General features: G+C 40.8%; 1 protein-coding gene across 6 annotated transcripts; it reads left to right on the top strand.

Annotated features, from left to right (window-relative positions):
- Positions 1 to 202: 202 nt before the first annotated feature.
- LOC108062983 (pneumococcal serine-rich repeat protein) lies at positions 203 to 19,487 on the top strand. Of its 6 annotated transcripts, none has more exons than XM_070219662.1 (9): positions 203 to 310; positions 2,705 to 3,586; positions 11,206 to 11,405; positions 11,472 to 11,790; positions 11,919 to 12,743; positions 12,802 to 14,138; positions 14,906 to 14,962; positions 15,315 to 16,716; positions 16,885 to 19,487. In XM_070219662.1, the coding sequence occupies exons 2-9, from the start codon at positions 2,941 to 2,943 to the stop codon at positions 17,478 to 17,480; spliced, it is 5,382 nt and encodes a 1,793-aa protein (XP_070075763.1). In that variant the 5' UTR covers positions 203 to 310; positions 2,705 to 2,940; the 3' UTR covers positions 17,481 to 19,487. The 6 variants fall into 6 exon arrangements, with proteins under 6 accessions (XP_070075763.1, XP_070075766.1, XP_070075767.1 ...); XM_070219665.1 differs by having other exon boundaries at positions 11,931 to 12,743; XM_070219664.1 differs by lacking the exon at positions 203 to 310 and adding an exon at positions 374 to 390.
- Positions 19,488 to 19,501: the final 14 nt, after the last annotated feature.

Genomic DNA, 19,501 nt, shown 5'->3' on the forward strand with positions numbered 1-19,501 from the left:
TAAGCCGGTGTTAATTAAACAATTTGTAATCATATTTTTGCAAATTGGCTTGTAACAAACACAGGACTGATCTTTTGCGATCTGTTTACTAGGTTTTAAAATTGCACACAAATGAGTTTTCACTGTACCTCCTAGGCAGTGGAAACACATCATTAACTGCGCTAAATGGCGTTGCGGCGCAAGCCGTTGGGTAATGGAGAACGTAGAGCAGATGGTAACACTGGCCGAGCTCGTCATTTTGTCGCGCACGGAGTTTCGCGGCTCCATTGGACGAAATTTTTTAAATACAGTAAATAACATAGAGTGCAAAGTAAGCCTTTTCGATTAATTATAAAGCTCGTTTCCGGGAAAAACAAAACTCTGCGGTGGGCGGGTAAACGGCAAGAAAAGGTGCGTGTGTGTGGGGAACTTCAGCCCAGTGACCTTGAAAACTGAAGTTTGTTTTTTTTTCCGTCGCACCTCGGCCGAAATTGTAACGCGCAAAAGTGCGGTTCGCCATCCTGAAACGGCAAATTGGCCAAAATGAAATACTAAGCAAAGGCTGGCATATTGGATTCCAACTTATTATTCCCCTACGAGGTGTACGGAAAAGGTTTCCTCTGACATCATATCGCTGGCGTACCATACAGAGAGAGATAAAGAGAGCAGCGGCAGGTTTTGCGTGATTTGCCCGATAATCGTGTTCAAAATGTGCAATTAAAACAAACAACTAGTGCGAGCATCAATTAATAAGCAACGTGAAGTGCATATAGACGAGCATGTGTACACAAACTTATTGTTTTGATGTTGTATGTTTCGTGCGACTTAAGGGAGAGTGAGCGAGAGGGTGCGTGAAAAGAGCACACGTGGAGGGGTTGCCAGACTGTCGGGAGAGTTAAGAGTGGTTTACACGTCGCCATTGTTCTGTTCGCGAGGTGGAATTACGAAAAGAGTAAATATTTCTGTATATTCAAATTCAAACAAGTGTACCATAAATTTTCAATAACATTTTTAATTTATTATAATTAAGAATGAGTATTTGAATGGACATTGCTTACATAAAAATAAGTTAAGAATATTGGCCTTGGAATGTCAAGATGCAACTGTGCTAAAAGACTTACATAATGCTGCTAGTTTTGCTGCCTTGTGCCATTTTATAAATTCACCTGCGGGGCTTACATTATTTATTCAAGAATTCAAACTCAGCATAAACAGTCCTTTATCACCAATTCGCACTGCGGCAGTCTGGCAACGCCCGTTGGCCAGCATGAAAATGCGCAACTCGGTTTCTATTTCTATCTTTCGCATTTTCAACGTCATTGTGATCGGTTGTTGGGTCGCGGATGCCTAAACGTCGATAGCTGAATGCTAAACTGAATGGAGCACGGTTCGGTAAAAAGCCCGATAAAACGCCACTTCTGTTGACTGGCCGCCCAATCGAAAATCCTTCGCCCAAAGTTGTATAACAAAACCAAAAAAAAGAAGAAGTTTGTGTGCGTGAAAATGAAAATGCGCCAAAGCCAGAGTGTTTTAAATCCGCATTTAATTATGTGAAAACAAGAGATACAAACTACGCAACGCGGAAATCGAAGGAAAACTTCGAAAACAACAACAACTCTGTAGGACTCCCTCTAACGCACACCGACATGCGTGACGTAATTTGTGTATTTATTCTAAAACAAAATTCGAGGAAAAGTGAGCAGCGTGCAATTGTTTGTCCCTTTCGACTGCCTGTGTAATTACCAATTGCAATTTGCCTTTTAATTTGAGTTTTGCATGCAACAGGGCGCGTGTTATTCCCCCACTCTCGCACACATATGGGCACAATCACACACACAGAGGCGCGTGAGAGAAAGGCAACCTGGTGAGGTAAACAAAAATGCGAAAAGTGCAGAGGGGAAAAACGATAACAAACAACAATCGCAAACAGACTTTTCTCGCTTTTCCCTCTGTATCTCTCTCTCTCTCTCTCTCTCTTTCCTGGCAATGCAAACGCAAACAAAAACAATAACAATTAGGTAATGTTTTTTATGCCATTCTCTTTTGCTCTCTTGCTTCGCCAAGAGAGCGTTTTGTGTGTGTGCTCTCCGTATTTTTTCTTAATATTCCATTTCCTTTTGTTTTCAAACTTAACATTGCACAGTGGGGTGGAAAGGGAGCTAATTACAGCTGTTAGAAATCAATTAGCAAATAAATCTTGCAACGTTTCATCGATCATTCATCAATAGTCCTCATCACTCAAAACTTGATGAATTTTGGAACTTCAGGGAATAAGCTAATTTGCAGCTCTCTAAGGCCGAAATATAACAAAATAGTGAAAACACTTATCTGCAATAAAAGATTTCCTGAAATAAACTAATCTAAAATGTAAATTAAAAGTCAAAAAATAAAAAAGTAAACGTAACTAACAAATAATATAATGTAAACAAATCCAATTCAAAAAATTCGAATTCAAACAAATAATATAATGTAAAAAAATCCTATTCAAAAAATTCGAATTTGTCGGTCCAACTGCTGTTGTTGATTCCACTGTGCGTTTCTGGCGGTGGAAATTTTTGAGCGGAAAATTTTTTGTGTTTTGTAAACTGGCCCCTGCTGATTATTCGATGCGTTTGACAAATTCGAACACTACTTTATCGCCTTCTAAACCGTAGGCGACCGGCATACAAAACACTTCTAATTGTGTTTGACTCAAATTAATCTTAATTTAATATTCGTTTCGTAGTGTTGAAATAAATAAATAATTGATAAAAAGCACCCGAAAATGTAAACAGAAGGCGCACGTTCGAAGCACAAACAACAAAATTAAAAACGAAAAATAAGCGATATCGAGGGAGTGTACATATATTAAAGTGATTTAAATGTAAACCATAACAATAAACAACAAGCTCGAGAAAATCTGCAAACTTGAAGCGCGACAAACTTGAGAACGACAGCAGCAACCGAAAACGCTTAGCAACAATGTTGCACAATAATCGCGACACTGCAGAGCCAAAAACAACAACAGCTACAGCAACAACAGAAGGCAATGGAACGGAGCCAACAATTGCAACGCACCTCGCAGCAACAACATCTGCTGCGGCAGCAGAAGAGACATCAGCTGGTGTAAAGGAAATAAATGCAACAGCTGAGGGTCAACCGCCGCCGCCGCCGCCGACAACAACAGCTGTGGCAGAGCGAACGGAATTGGCAGAAACAGCTGATGCGGCTGCTGCGTCGAATAACGATACCGCTGCTACTGCTGCCGCAGCAGAATCGGTGGGGACCGCATTCGATGCCCAGATGCGAACGCAGCAACGACAGAAGATCAAGATATACCACGATGCCAAGCAGACGGCGGTATGGCGCACCGATTCGCTGGCCTCCAATCCCAGCTCGACCATGTGCCCGGATTTCGTGAATTCTAGAGCAGGAGCGGAAGGCACAGGAGGCACTGCTGCACCCATGGGCCTTCCCATGAGGGGCATCATCCTATCGACGGCACCCAGTCTCCTGCAGCGAAAATCCTCGGAAAGCTCGCTCACCTCGTCCATCGCCCGTCGCGTCTCGTTTCCGGATAACGAACTGGTCACCGGTTACCTGGAGCCGGCCAATCCATGGAAGCAAGGTATGTTTTGCAATGGTCCATTACTTAAAGTTCTGTAAATAGAGGGGTCCTGTAGAAATTTATTTTATTTAAAAGCCTCATTACGATTATGGGGACAATGCGATAAAAAATAGTCTCATGCCGATTATGGTTAATAATGATATCGTGCATACTTTCTTAGATTCGGGGAAAAAACTAAGTTTTTCGTTTAATCGATTAACTCTTAAATCTGACCTTATTAAAGTTATTCTATTGTTAAAAATAACTAGTATTAATTTTGTGTTACAAGAACTATATAGTTTTATTTTTCTTTTGAGAAAATCATAGCAATAGGAAATATCCTCCTCACTTTAAATAGGATATAAATGATATGTTAATAGTAATGGGCTCTTAGTGTATAAAAACAGCTAGATTCTCCATTACCTTGTAAGACTGGGTGTTGTGGGGAAACTGGAGCTATATTTCTTCCGGTTGTTCAGCATTCATTTGTGTTTAGTTGACAATTTGTCATTCTACAATCCCACTGGGAGTCCGTGCTTTCGATCTTATCATAGGCGACAAAACTCGAACACGGAAGCCAAATTCGAGACACATGATTGGCCGTTTTTACTTACTTCACTTCCTGTGAATTGATTTAATTAAAGCAATGCATTTTTTTTCATTGTAATGCGGGTGCGAAAGGATCTGAGAGATCTGTCAGCTAATTTCAAGTGAACAAGTGTATCAAGAAAAGAAGAATGAGGATTGTGGTGGGTGCCAAGACGCTAGAAATGCGCAGAAATATTTATTTACCTATGGCTAAGTGAGCAGAGAAGGCGCTGCATCCGATAAATGCGTACTATTTGCCATTACCACTTGAACAACAAGAATCAGTTGCTGTTGCTAAGCACAAAGAAAACGCAAGCGAATTCAGGAAGAGAACTATTGCAATTCTGAATTCTCAATCACACGTTATTACACTTGTAATAGTGATGCAGAGAATAATCGAAGAAATTGGGAAATTGGGGGTGATCAAAAAAATATAAGAGCAACAGGTGGCTTGTCTAAAATATTTTTTAAAATATATGTATGATGATGACAGTTTCTTATTATCTGAATGGGAAGTCTAACAATGACAATTTTATTATAATACTAATACTAAATACCGAATAAAATATGTTAATCATATTAAAACCAAATGGGATTGTTTCTACCTTTTGTGATTTATTGCCAAATTGATCCTTTGATTTATTGCACTAATTTTTAAAGATATTTTAATGATTGTTTTAGAAAACATTTTTAATTAAATATAAACCGTTCAAATATACTTCTTTGACTTTTTTGTCTTAATGGCTAAAACGTGAATAGCTGAATTTGTTAAATCGCAAATTACTTTGTTTTTACAAGTTTTTAATTTGTTTTCAATCCCTGGCTGTTAAATTCTCTGCCGCACCGAAATTGTTATGTGTGTTATTGCTTTTGAGTTTCCTTTGATTTTGTTATTTGTTATTTTCACGTCAGCGATAACAGAAATTGCTGATAAGATACGGTTCGGTTCGTTTTTCGTAGCTTTTGTTGCTTTTGCTTTCCAGTTTGCTCCGTGCTCCTCACATGTTTTATTATTATTTTATTATTTGTTCGCCGTTTCTTTTGACCGGCATTGCTTTTTCTTTTGCTCTTTTCTGCTCTGTTTTAACTTTGCCTTGGTCGGCAATCGTGGGCTCTGCTTTGTGCTCGTCATTCGTCTCGTCGGAGTAGCCCGAATTTGTTTAAACGATTGCGCCGTTTTTGTTTTTATACCAGTTACTTCTAGATCTTATGGAATTATCGAATTGAATTCTGAATTATCTTATTGAATTCTGTAAAATATAAATTACAGATCGCAGAAAACATTTCCAATTCTATAAATTCTAAAAACAGAAGATTAAACTCAGACCATTTTTTAGAAGAGATTAAGAAGTTAAGTTTTCAATATTTCAAAAATTTCGCAGGAAAATAAATAAATTTACTTCAAAATTGGTCAACCGAGTAATGGGTATCTGATAGTCGTCGCCATTAGGTGTCTCCATTATTATTTACCTCTGGGTAGGTGACATGTACATATGTAAATTGTGTATTTTTATTTGTCTTCTTTTACATTTGTTTGTTTACTTCGATTCCTTTCTTGCCTTTGTTTGTGTCTTTGTGTTTGCACTTGTATTTGTATTTGTTGCTCTTTTTTCACGTTGTGGGTGTAGAAACTATGTGATGTCATCGTTGTCACTAAAACAAAAGCACTAAAAGAGAATCCCACAGAGGAGACATTATGACAGACAGACGTTCTGGCAGGGAAAAAATGGAAATGATAGCTACAGCATTGTACAATTGTGCAAATAGGAATTCCGTGCACTTCCCTGGTTTATCTGTAGAAGGTCCAATCCCAGTAAATAACCTCGAACCGCGACCTAAATTAGGCCAGAATATTGTATTGCTGAGTACTATCTACTAATAGTACTAGTTTTATCTCTAATGTATTTTCCATTTTTATAAAACTTGGCTAAAAGCAAAATCGACATCTTAAATGGCAAAAGTCTTGAATTAAGGTACATATTTCTATAACATCCAATCGTTTATATATGTACATATATACTGTTGGTTAAAGAAAATTGATTGATTAAAACCTTAGTTATTCAATAACATTAACATTATAACGTTTGAGATTTTAGTTCAACAACTTTACAAAGCTTACATTGCATTAATAATTAAATAATATCAAATTAAAATGTTTGGACTTCATTTTATTGGTTTCCGAACTTACATTCACTTGCAAGCAATTTTAATCAAACAGTCAATGACATGAGCGATAATAACTAGAATATCAATTGCTGTGCAAAATGTCACGAGCTCGATTAGTGTACATTGGCGATGTAATTAATTTATGCAATTCAAAAACAAAGCAAAGCACAATGAAAGCTAAAAAGTGTATAAAGAAAATTAAGAACGCAGGCGGACAGACGGAATCGACGGACAAAGACAAGCAAATATGAGTAAGCTTTTTCGTAAATAAAGCAAATGTTTGCATTTAGTTAAAATGAAACTGGCTCCCGCCTCACACACTTATTTACACTTTCGGTGCGTGTTTATGGCTGATTTGAGGAGGTTTATTTATTTTTTTTATTTATCTGGCTGGAGCTTTTGAGACGCTTATCTTTGTCAAAAAACCCTTCGTCTACTTTTGGCTGAGAATTGGTACCCGATAATGACAAACGACCGGCGGTCAGGCAGTCAATTTGTCAATTCAAGTCAAAGGCAGCAGGTTGATATCAAAATTCAGATAACAGAAAACAGGTTTAATGGAATAACATTCACTGAGGCTCACACTCAATTCCCTTTCTGTAAAATTGATTTCGAAGAGTTTTTGAGGCCCAGTAGAATAAGTTAATATTCTGGTACTTAAAGCTAGTAGATACAAATATGTATGTATTTAAAGATCAATACTTCAAACAAATATAAAGTGCAATGTTTGTAAGTCGGCAATATTATAAATTATAATAAATAAAATAATATGAAATATAATAACGAAGTAAGCTTGGGCTCTAATTAAAAAATTGTCACCACTATAGGTATCTAAGGATTTAATAATAAGTCGATTTCGGTATCTTTTAAGCTTACTTCTATTATGTGTTGCCAACTCAAAATAAACCAAAATGCAATCATAAAATTAATGACATAGCGGCGAGAACAAGTTTCCGACATTGTAAATGTTTAGCACTAAATTAACAGCAATTTAATTGGACAATTTTTCCGTTTCTCTTATGAGTGCTTTTCGCTAACTTATAGTTTTTCTGTATTTGTACATTCGACTTTTGCTTTGACTTTTGTGAGAATCGGCAACGTCAGCAACAGCGGCGAAATAGGAACAAAAATCAATAGAATAATAAAAAATTGAGAAGGCATTTAATAGACGCAGGCAGGCGGCGGCACGCTATTCTACAATGTTTGTGTTGGCTTAGTCATTTATCTATGCGATCGATAGCAGCAAATCGACAAACATACTCTAATCCAAGGGATTCGTAATTCCCATTTTCGACTATCGATCATAAGGAGTTTTGTCACTCTTAAAAGCCAATGAATTTTATTTACCTTTATTCACGCTATCTCTGTCAATAACTTATGGTAGACGTCTACCAAAAAGCGAGCAAATAGTTGATGATGACAAATTAGCTTTATTTAGGAAATTTTTGCATAAAATTCTCAGGTGGGCTTGGCCTGTTTTTGTTTATAATTTTTCGTTGCCCAACGTAACGATCAAAAATAGATCGCAAATAATCGGAAGTGTTTGCATAACAATCTTTTAATATATTCATTAATTGGTCAAAGAACTATTTCTTTTTTGCTTGATAAATATTTATGTGAAATCTTTAATGATCTATGAATATCAAAAAAAATATTTGTTGTATTTGTATTATAGCCCAAACAAATAATAGTTTTTCAATTTAATATAAGTATGGAATTATAATTAAATTTAAATAGGTTTTAATATTTAAACAACAATTAATTATTATTTCCTTATAATAGTAAATATTTTATAGAGCATTGTGTTTATTCTGTTACGCATCCGTTTATTTACTTTGAAAATTGTGTATGATTGACTGATTCTCGGTGGAAGCCCCAAACTACTTTGTATTTTCCGTGTTTATATTTTACTTATTTCCTCGCCTTCTCACTAACAGTTGTTGACCCATAAACTCAAGTGTCAAATACTAATTTGATTGGTTTAAATCATTTTTATTTATAAATAAATTAAGAAAAAAAATTCAAAGAGAAACGTCAAAAACTTGGTCGTCACATTGTCTGCCTGGTCGAGTGAAAATTCGTAATAATTCAGATTTTGAATTATTCTACTCAACGCTAATGAATCACTTAACAGATGTTGGGTTTCAAGGCAGCCTCGGAATGGCGGAGGAGGACGGAACTATTATAGATGAAATAGAACTAAAGCACTTTTGAATGTTTGCCAAGACTGAAAATCTTTCGGAATCGTTGAAAAGATTTCTTGACAAAATTTCGTTTTTCTCTTTTTATTGCATAGATGTTGGCATCCGAGTTTCTGGCAGATCTAAAACGAATCGTTTAATTGCCTTCTAACACCGATGTGGCGAGATAATGCAATGATAGATTAAATTGTTTACGTTTTTCATAAGAACCTATGTTTGTCTGGGTGGAGGTGAGCGCTTGTCTGTTGCCAACTATTTATAAGAAAGGTGCACTTGGCATTTGGCACAATGTTCATTCTCTAGATTGTAGTGAATTTGCAGTCCAAATACACCATAGTAACCAAGAATTCCGGTGAATTTTCATTAATTAAATCTTTGGCGACCCATATATTTATCATATTTTGTGAGCTGAGCACATCAAAAGCTCTTTATAATAGTTCCTGTTGTTAGCTATGAGCTGTCGTCAAATAATAGACGCTGCCGTTTCTAAATTTGGTTCCACCAATGATAGACGGCACACAAGATGTGTCCAACGCAAATGAGTTGCAAATTACAAGTTCACGATTTCAGGCCAACCAACCCCTCTGGAAAAAAGCAAATCGTTTGGAAATTGCCGCCGCAATTTCATTTATTTTTTTTTTTGTGTGGACAATTTGTCTATGTCGCTCCATGTGTTTGATGCCGACGCCGGCAATTGTTGGCGATCATGATGAGGACGCTGGAAGTGGGTGATGAGGTTCAGGGTAGGGAACCAAACACTCGCACGCGCCATAAGTTATAGTTATTTGTCATATAAAATATTTTGTGCCAGACATATTTGTTGCCTTTTGAAATGGCGACACTTGATATGTCCGAACGAAAGAATTGGCAATAGTTTATTGACTCGACTGCTTCATTTATTGTTGAATTCCGATCGATCCATATATTCTTGAAGATAAGCCTAATTGGGGATATGTTTAGAGTTTTAATTGATTAAAATTACGTACTTTCAAAGTTTACATGTTGCTTTGCGGGTTAAGTATCTAATATAATCACTAGTGTTACCAATATTTATTTATTTATTTTGTACTTCACATTCACCGTTTGGCCGCTAGGGCCACAAACTATTCTGCCTCTTTTACTATTTATACTAGAGACCTGCACGAGTAAGTAAAAATATACTCGATTACTACTCGGCGATGCCGATTCCAACTGTCAAATCTGGAATCGTAGCATCGTAGAATCGTAGGCATCGGCATCGTTTTACTCATATCTGACTCGTGTTTTTTTATTAAACAAAATCAACCAAAATTCTTGTCAGAACAAGAGGAACCAATATACCCAAGATTTCACAATTGTTAGTCCTATCTACTTAAAACCATAGATTAACTCTTTGACAATATGAGACCGCAAATTCTTTGGAACAAGAAAATTTTTGTTTATGTTTACCGTCTTTAAACCCGACATACACGAAATCTTAACCAAAATGAGACCGCGAATTCTTTGGAAGAAGAAGAACCAATAAAGGACCATGTCAAAAACTCGACTGGATTTGTTGTCACCCTGGTGATCTCTGGACAAGAGGACGCCATCAAACCCGCGTCCTGAGACAGTAATGTAGAACTGTCAATGTTATAAAATTGTTCTTTCCACACTCATGTTATGTTTCCAGTTATTTGTTTCTATGTTCTAAATTATGCGTTTTATAACCATTAAGTTGGTTGATCAACGCTATAAATAAACATATGCTATATAAAAAAAAAAAAAAAAAAAAAAAAACGGATTTGTTGTCTTTAACTGTGGTTTTTCTATTCACGAATTCTAAAAAAATGTACCCGCGAATTCTTTAGAAGAAGAGCAAATTTTATTGAAATTTATTTTTAAATGTCAAATTTGAAATTTGTTGGCGATGCTACCTACTCGTACGATTCTACGATGCCGAGTATACGATTACATGATTACAAAAAATAATCGTGGCATCGCCAACTTGATTACTTTTACTCGTGGAATCGGCATCGGCATCGTATCGTGCAGGTCTCTAATTTATACCTGTTACTCGTAGATTAAAAGGGTATATTGTATTCGTGCAAAAGTATGTAACAGGGAGAAGGAAGCGTTTCCGACCCCATAAAGTATATATATTCTTGATCAGGGTCACTAGCCGAGTCGATCTAGCCATGTCCGTCCGTCTGTCCGTCCGTATGAACGCCGAGATCTCGGAAACTACAAAAGCTAGAAGGTTAAGATTTTCCACACATATTCTTATTTCAGCCGAGCGCCACGCCCCCTCTAACGCCCACAATCGCCCACCAACGATTTTTAAATGTGTCCTGCGCCCACATCCTTAAAGATTTCCGAGAAGTATAAATGCAATTTTGTTGTGTATATTTATACCTATTGAAATGTAGAAGTCATTTTTCAAATCGGACCATTCAATAAAAAGTTATGCGCAATCAAAAAAATTTTATATATCCATCTCCCCCGCACTCCCTTTAGCCGAGTGACGGGTATTAGATAGTCGGGATACCAACCCGACTATAGCGTTCTCTCTTGTTTTGACCTGTTTTTCCCCTAATATTAAAAAAAAGTGAAGAATAGGTTTTAGAAATAATGAGATGGTTTATTTTAAAATTTCTTCAGTCTAGTTTGTTACGCCTTTTGGGTTTTACATTTTTAGTATAACTTTTTTCCATTTATCTCTTGCAGTATGCCTCGTGAAGAGCATTTCCGAGATTGTTGACCAGTATGTGCAGTCGTGTAAAAAGCATAACAGAGAGCCATTGAAGAGTGTAATGGATCACCTAAAGAATCTGGATCTGAACCAGGTGCGGCAGCCTCTACTCCCCCTAAAGGCGAATCAACTAGTCGCCAACGATTGCGAGGCCCTCGAGGAAATTTTCAAAAGGGTAAGCAGTGAGTTCGAAACTCCCTTTCCAGACTCCGATTACTAATGTTCCAATTTTACCCTGTAGATACAATACAAATGCATCGATCTGTCCGACTGTACGCTAGACGAGAGCTGCTTGATGGCCCTCTTCCAGATGATCGAATACTACGAAGCTGCTAACGAGCTGGACATATCATACAACAAGGAGCAGATGACGAAGCGATGCTGGGAGCTGTGTGCTTACATGGTGGAACGGAGCCAAGAGCTGCAGCTGCTCAATGCCGAGAGTAATCAGATCACAAAGTTGGGCGCCGACAGTCTCGGTAGGGCACTGGGCTCGTCCAATCTGCACACACTGAAGCTAGAGCACTGCGGCCTCAGGGGACAACCCCTCGTCCATCTCTGTAAGTCGACCGACGACCTGATTAGGGTTCAGTGATCATCTTCAAAACGATTCCTCATTATGATCTCAGAGTCCATTGGATGAAATCACTAGTTGGCTGTTTGCTAAATTGCATTTATTATATTTTAGTATCATTTGCAGGCCGAGGTCTTTACCAAAACAAAATGCTCAAGGAGCTGTGGGTGGGCTTCAACGACCTGGACTGTGTGGATGCCCAGCACATAGCCGATATGTTGCGCTACAACCACAGCTTGGAGCTCATCGACATTAGCAACAATAATATAAGAAACGAGGGCGTCATGTACTTGGTGCAGGCCCTCATCCTTCAGTCTACCGAGCTGGAGCGGCGAATGGGAGCCTTGAAGCGCACCCGTGCCATTGAGGTGGACGAGTGCGTGTCGCCGGTGGAGACTGAGCAACCGGCAGTCATCCCTCAGTCCGCCAACTCGGTCATCGGCCAAGCGAAAGATATTGTCGACGGTGAGTCATCTTCGCACGTAAGCTCGATTCCCGAGACTCCTGCGGAGGAGGCAGCATCAACCGATCCAGCGGTTGGTGTCCTTGTTGACCTAGACAATGATAATGACGACGAGAACACCGAGGACACTGTTCGCACCGTGAGAAACTGCAGCCAAAACGGCAGCGGACAGTCAATGCTGGACAAGCTGCTCTCCATGAACAGCGACAGCAGCAGCGAGGAGGCGCCCTCAAACATATCCACCGACACTCTGGCCGCCTGCTGCTCCGAGGACATCAGCGAGATCAGCAACGAGATTTATGAACCCACCGCAGCTAAGCAGGTGCCACTAGGAGATAAAGAAGCCTGTTCGGCTATGATCTCATCCAGCCCGATGGAATTCGAATCGGTCGCTGTTGCAGCTGCGACCGAGGAGCCGCTGTCTCCGTCGCAACAGCAACAACAGCAATGTTCCCAAAACGAACGCAACTTATGTGGTAAGTAACTTTGTCATTTGTCTCATCAAAATGGTTGCTACATTTGATTCCCTTGCAGATATTACTCCCTCAACAGAGGCTAAACCCGTTGAACCCAATGAATCCTGTGTACAGAACAACATCATCAACAACAACAACAATAACAATGCTAACAATTCCCACAACAACAATAATACAATCCAATTGCCACTAGGAGGAGCAGGAGCAACAGCCACCTTAGCAGTGGTTGCGCCGCCACTGGATATCGGCAGCAGTCCAAGCGGTTCCTCGCCAGCGGCGATTTTTGAAGTCACCGCCGAGGAGAGCGACTGCATCAATGGCAGTGGAGCGGCGGCTGGTGGATCGCGGCCGCTGGACGTCAATAAAAACGCAAAGGTGGCCGACGACTACGAGGACACGCACAGCACGGACTCGGCATTCGAGAGCGCCTCCGAAGGCGACATAAGTCGTCATCTGCCCGACGAGTTTAGCCGGCTTTCGGTGTCACTGGAGAGCACGCGGCTGGATGACATGGCCAAGGAGATGAGTGGCATTGAGACCGCCACTATAGCCACAGAATCCACCGAGTGTCTGCTGGCCGCACAGGAGGCTGCGACGCCCACTCCTACGCCCGCGCTCGATGCCTTGCCGCCGCCCAAAGTAACCATCTCCGAGGAGTGCCTGCTGGCGGATAAAGAACTGAGCCCCAGTCCTTTCTCCTCGCCCAGTCCGGCGCCCACGCCCCCACCGCCGTCCACCTCTCCGGGGGGCGCAAGCATTGGCCTGCGACGTACAGAGTCCAGCTGTGCGTACCTCAATCAATCCACCCGCAACCGTTCCCAGAGCTCCGACAGCCTGTGCAGCGAGACATCGCTGGACGGGATGAGCAGCAGCGGGGCTAGCAACAACAGTGTCAGCTCAAACGCCTCCGCCGCCGATCCCAAGTTCGCCGAGAAGCTGACCAAGAACGACACACTTTCGCGTCGCCAGCTGGCCGAGGCCACGCTGGAGGCCAATCGATCGCCCAGCGGGCTGAAGGCTCTCACCCTATGGAACAATAACCTGACCAAGGACTGCGCCACAGCTGTGGCTGAGCTGCTGCAAAAGACCATTTCGCTGGAACTGCTCAACATTGGCAAGAATTGTCTCTCCAACGAGTTTATCTCAACCATTAAGGATAGTCTGACGAAGAACACAACACTGACTACACTGGGGCTTCAGAGTGCCCATCTGAGCGCCAAGGGGATCGAGACGCTGGCCTCCATCCTCACCTTTGGTGGCAACAGCAAGCTCCAGCGCATCGACATCCGAGACAATAAACTAGAGGTGGAAAGTCTGAATATAATCGCCGAGGTGCTCAAGTCCAATAAAACGCTCACGCAGATCGACATCAACGATGAGCCCAAGCGCCTGACGGTAAGTAATCCAGCCCCAGGATTAAGTCTATGCCACGCCCATTGCCCATCAAGAGTCGAAAAATCTCATCCGAGGCCACAGTAGAAGTTGAGTTTGTATTATTAAGCGAATGGGAGTTGAAAGTAAATTAGAATTTATGTTGTTGTGGAAACACACAATTTTTTAAGTTTTTAATATATACCCTTGGTAAGGAGAACTGGAAAATATTTTATTTAATTATAGCAGTACTTATTAAGACTGTTCATTAGAGCCCTGCATGAATGGATTCAATGAACTATATTAAATATTTGGTTTTATATGAATAAATTAATTAGAATTTTCAGTTTAATAGAATTGAATGAATTTGAATTTTGAGTTTAATAAAATTAAAAAAATCTGGCAGATTAAAAAAATTTATAAAAATTATTTATTAATTCATTCAATTCAAAATGAATTAGAAAAACATTCAATTTATTTCACATAGAATTGAATTAAACAAATCAGAAATTTCATGGCATACTATGATAAATCAAAAATTGAATGAATCACGCAGGGCTCTACTATACATTCCCATTAAATAACACTAAACCAAAGAAGTATCACGTTACCAAGAGTATACGAAGCTGCGGCTTGCCGTAGCTAACACCCTTGATACCATGACTTATTGCGATTTTGAGCTTGGTTCTGGATGGCTGTGTTGGACGTTGAGAGTTTTGATTTTGAATTTTTAATTGAATCGTTTTCATTTGTGGTCACTGTTGTCGTTGCCTCTCTCATCTCCGTTAAAGTTGCCCATAGTGCCGATAGTAAATGTTATACCGCCATCGCCATTGCCCCAGGAGAGCGTAAGTAAACCCCCACTCAATTTGCTCCTCCAACTCTCTGCCCACTGCCTTTTGTGCCCACTGCTGTCCACTGACAAAGCTTGGCTTGCATCCGATAATAATGCTAACTTCTGCAGCCTAAACCCGATCTAACTTTTCACTCTAGCTGCTTGACTGATTCGTTCACTATAACAAACCAAATCAGTTGTTCAGTTGCTCAGTTATACCAGTATTTCATAAAAAATATCTATATCAAATAATTACCTGCTGTATCGAACTGAGCAATTCCACAACTAAAGCTTTTTATTAATTAAAATACTGTCTGTAAATTACTGATACTGAGTGATTGAAATTCTTCTTGTTCTGATTTCAGATCGGCAGCGATGCCCACTTGGACTACACAAGGGTGCTGGGCACTGTTCGCTCCCTGTGCTCCCGAAATGAGAAGCGGCAGGCTCAGGAGCTGGCGGAGAAGGCGGCGAATGTGGTCGGCGGCGGCAGCAGTGTTGGCGGCAGTCTTCCGGGCATTCGGTGTCGCGGCGGTTACTACTTGGGCTCGCGGAAGATCTCGTTGACCTGCCACAGTCGGCCATTTGTGGACGCTGCCACTGGCACGGTGAGTGCAACGTCGACCGCGACCGCTGCAGCAACCGCCCTGCCCACACCTGCTGCCCTGCTGGAGGTGAAGCGGAAGAGTGGACCGCGTCTCCGCTCGCCGGGCCCCAGTCCGCCCACCATATCGCCGTCGTCCTCGCCGAACCGCAGCCGCTTTCACGTCTCCCGCGTGGCCGAAGTGGCCAGTCCACTGATCTCGCCGCTGGCCCAGCATCCACCGCCGCACACGCCGCGCTCGGCCAGCAGCTGCATGTCCATACCCACCATCGGCTCGCCCAGCGGCAGCCAGAGCAGCCTCAATGCAGTTGGAGCCCTGCCCACCTCCAGTTCTCTGCCCGCCATGGCATCTGTTACCTCCTCGACGCAGACGATCAAGCGGCTGTCGGTATCGCCCAGGTCTCGCTTTCATGTATCCCGCATCTACGAGGATCCCCAGGTGCCGATGGCCAATCGAAAGATGCCGCCGATTACGCCGCATACGCCGCCAATCGACCTGCCACCCACTCCCATGCTGAAATCGGCCAGGAAGGCAGTGCTGCTGTCCGAGGCAGTGGAGGCAGCAGCTGCTGCGGTGCCAGTAAGCAGTATGGTTATAGTGGAGGCCAGCGATGATGCCGACGCACATAAGAGTACAAAACTCGAAGAGGCCGCCGGGCAAAAGCTTTCGCCGCACTTGACCATATCACCCACCTCAAGTCATTCGAGCTCAACTTCGCCCGGCAGCAGCAGCACCAGCAGCGGGAGCAGTAGCAATAGCAATGGAAGCACCTCAACATCCACAGATGCTACAGACTCTGTGGCCTCCTGCCCAGAAGCGCCACCCAGGTCCTGTCCCCTGGCCGTTTTTGGCGATAACGACATTACGTTGACCAAGGAATCGGCCGGTGTGGTCGCTCTCTCTGCTGCTGCTGCTGCGGCGAGCAGCATGAATCCAGTTTTGGAATCCGAACAAGAACTCGTGCCGCCTGCCGAGCCCGTCAGCAGCGTTCCACAGAACCGTGCCCGGAAAACTTCTTGGATAGCCAATCCATCGGCGGTGGACAAGCTGCTCACATTGTTTAACACGGGCACCATTTTCAATCGAAGCTCATCGCCGGAACCCAAGGCCAGTCAAATAAGCAGCGTGCCCGTTAGCAACCCGATCACAAACAGCGCACAGAGTTAGTTCTTCTTTATTTGATTAATATATACATTATACACATATGACTGGGCTAATTTATATCAAAACTTAACATAACATAAAGCAATCACAATATTTTTTTAACAGTTTTTTTAACATAAATTGATAATAACAATAGCTGTAATACCTTTCATCTTTGCTTTGACAGACACCACAGCAGCAAGCGCCGTAGGAGGAGCAAGCGGAGGCGAGTCCAGTAGCACCACACCTAATCCTATTCTATCGGTTGCGCGAAAATCTTCGCCCGCATCGTGGACCTCGCTGACCGGCAGCAACATCTCCAACGCCAGCCAAAATGCGTCCTCCCACACGGACACGGGCAGTTCATCCTTTCTCGACACAGCCTCCAGACAGTTGCGGGACTTCAGCAAGCAAGTCTTTCGCCAGAACATCTCCTTCAACAACAGCGGTGAACAGGCGGCAGCTGGTCAACACGAGTTGAGTACAGGGACGTCGGCTTCCAGCAGCACGGAGTCGCCATCCCCGCCGGAGTGCAATACGGCTCACATTCCGCTCAGCCTTAAGCGTCAGCTGAAGGAGAACATTTCGCCAGAGCACACGATTAACGAGGAAACACTTCACACGCTACAGAAACTATCGAGGGCAGAGGATGTGGCGCTAAAGGCGGAGGCAGCCACCGAACTGGGCGACATAGAGATCGTGATGCACAGCGAGGTAGCCGATTGCCACTTGCCAGAGGATAAACAGCAAGAGCAGGAAGAAGCATCTTCGAGTGTCGTTTAAAAAGAGCCAAGGCCAAATGCAATGTTATAGTGCGTAAATATATGGAAATTAATCTAATCGGAAAAGAAAGGAAAACACAACTCAAACGACTAAAACCAACACCCACCCAGCATTCCCATGGCTCTCCTTTGTACTGTACCCCACCCGCCTTGAAAAATGGTTACGAGGTCAAGGATGATAAAGAAAGTTTGGGTTACCCACAACCCCAAAAACAAATACGATGAAGTACACAAGTTATTACTAACTTTGTTTTATTTTTGGTTAAATTCATTTTAAGTTTTATAACAAAAGAAAATATAAATATATTTTAATTATAAATACGGCATAAGAAATGCAAAAAATGCTCAATATTCACTTCAAGAAGCGCTGGTTTCGAAATGAATCCATTTGAAAAGTTTCAAAAGTTGAAATTTTTAATTTAGCGACAGCTTTTCTGAAGTGAGTACTGACCCAAAAATGGATATACTTTAATGAATGTAAAATATAAAAACATTTCAAATGTACACACATCTAATATAAACCACACAAACCTATGAAAACACTATTTGGCTAAGTGTTGGCCATTAATAGCTGACTTTTAAAAAGTTGCATAAATATAAAGAGCGAAGATCGTGTGGAATTTACATGGAACATTTGTACTTACCAATTCAAATGAATTCTAAAAAAATGACCAATAATCAGAACCTGCAAAGCCACCGGAAACACATTGTTATACATACTTAAGTTAATATTAACTATACGAGGAGCACTATTGTTACAACTTAATTAGGGATATCGTCCCGCAATAGGATTACTTTTCACCCATGCATATGGAGTGCAATTCTTTATTTTTATTCGTTCCACCTCCCCTTTCTCAACTCGCTAACAACTCAAATTAAGTGCAAACTGGAACAGTTCAGCCCCAGTATTATGAATTGGAACAACTTTCAAATCAAATACATACTTAAATTAGGTACTTAATCAGCTTATGGATTGCCACTAATTATGTAATTAGCCCACCAGTCAAGCCCAATCCAGTAGACAATCTTAAGTTGAATGACATTGTGCAATTAATCGTACATTCTTATTTACAACCCAATCTAACAACGGAAATGAAGCGCAAACGAAAACAAAAAGTACCCAAAATAAATCCAATTGATCTCATTATGTGATATTTGTCGTAGTGCCCAAAGCGTTCACTGTACGTGTATCAATATAACCAAATCATGAGTTAAGTACATGGTGTACATTCAAAACACACATTTGCTCTTAGTAAAGTTACTCAAGCCATCCTCCCCCCGCATCAACTGAGACAGATCCCCAGAACAGCTTTAGTAAGACTATGCAACTTTTTAAAATGTCAGCCCTTAATGGGCCTACTCAAACGTTATAGATAAAATTAAAATACAACACACACATACAAATATATATATAATAACATGTAAACATATTTTGATTCATGGAAGATCTTGTAAATACCGCGTGTGTACTCTCTATTAGGGAATGGGGAGTCTCTAGACGAAGCTACCCCGAATTCCGATTTTTTTTCTTTGTTAACGATTTTTGTTTTTGTTTACTATTTTATTGTTTAAAACTTTAAATGTAACTATATGGATATGTGTATATCTTTATATATTATGTACGTATTTAAGTAGTCAAAAGCAAACCAATCTTTCAAATATTTTCCAAAATGTACCAATCGAAAATATATCTTCTTGAGTTAAGTGGAATTACTTAAAAATTTATCGTACTTAATTTACAAGTAGAAAAGATATTTCTGGTGCTTATCAATCGCTAAGATTTTGCCTTACTCTAGATCCCTGTTTTCGGCAAACAAAATTCACCACCAAATCCATTAAATAATTTGTTCACACATTTGAAGCTAAATTTGTTTTTGTCGATAGCTAAGATTTTGTTTAACATTGGCAAGTTTATTACCTATTTTTCATAATTTAAGTTTATAAATTAGAAAAAAAAAACCTACTAAACCGAAAAATTTATTGAATAAACATGAAAGTTGTAATGAAATTATAAATGCTTTT

The sequence above is a fragment of the Drosophila takahashii genome, chromosome 2L, assembly GCF_030179915.1.
Source record: "Drosophila takahashii strain IR98-3 E-12201 chromosome 2L, DtakHiC1v2, whole genome shotgun sequence".
In the NCBI taxonomy this organism is placed as follows: domain Eukaryota; kingdom Metazoa; phylum Arthropoda; class Insecta; order Diptera; family Drosophilidae; genus Drosophila; species Drosophila takahashii.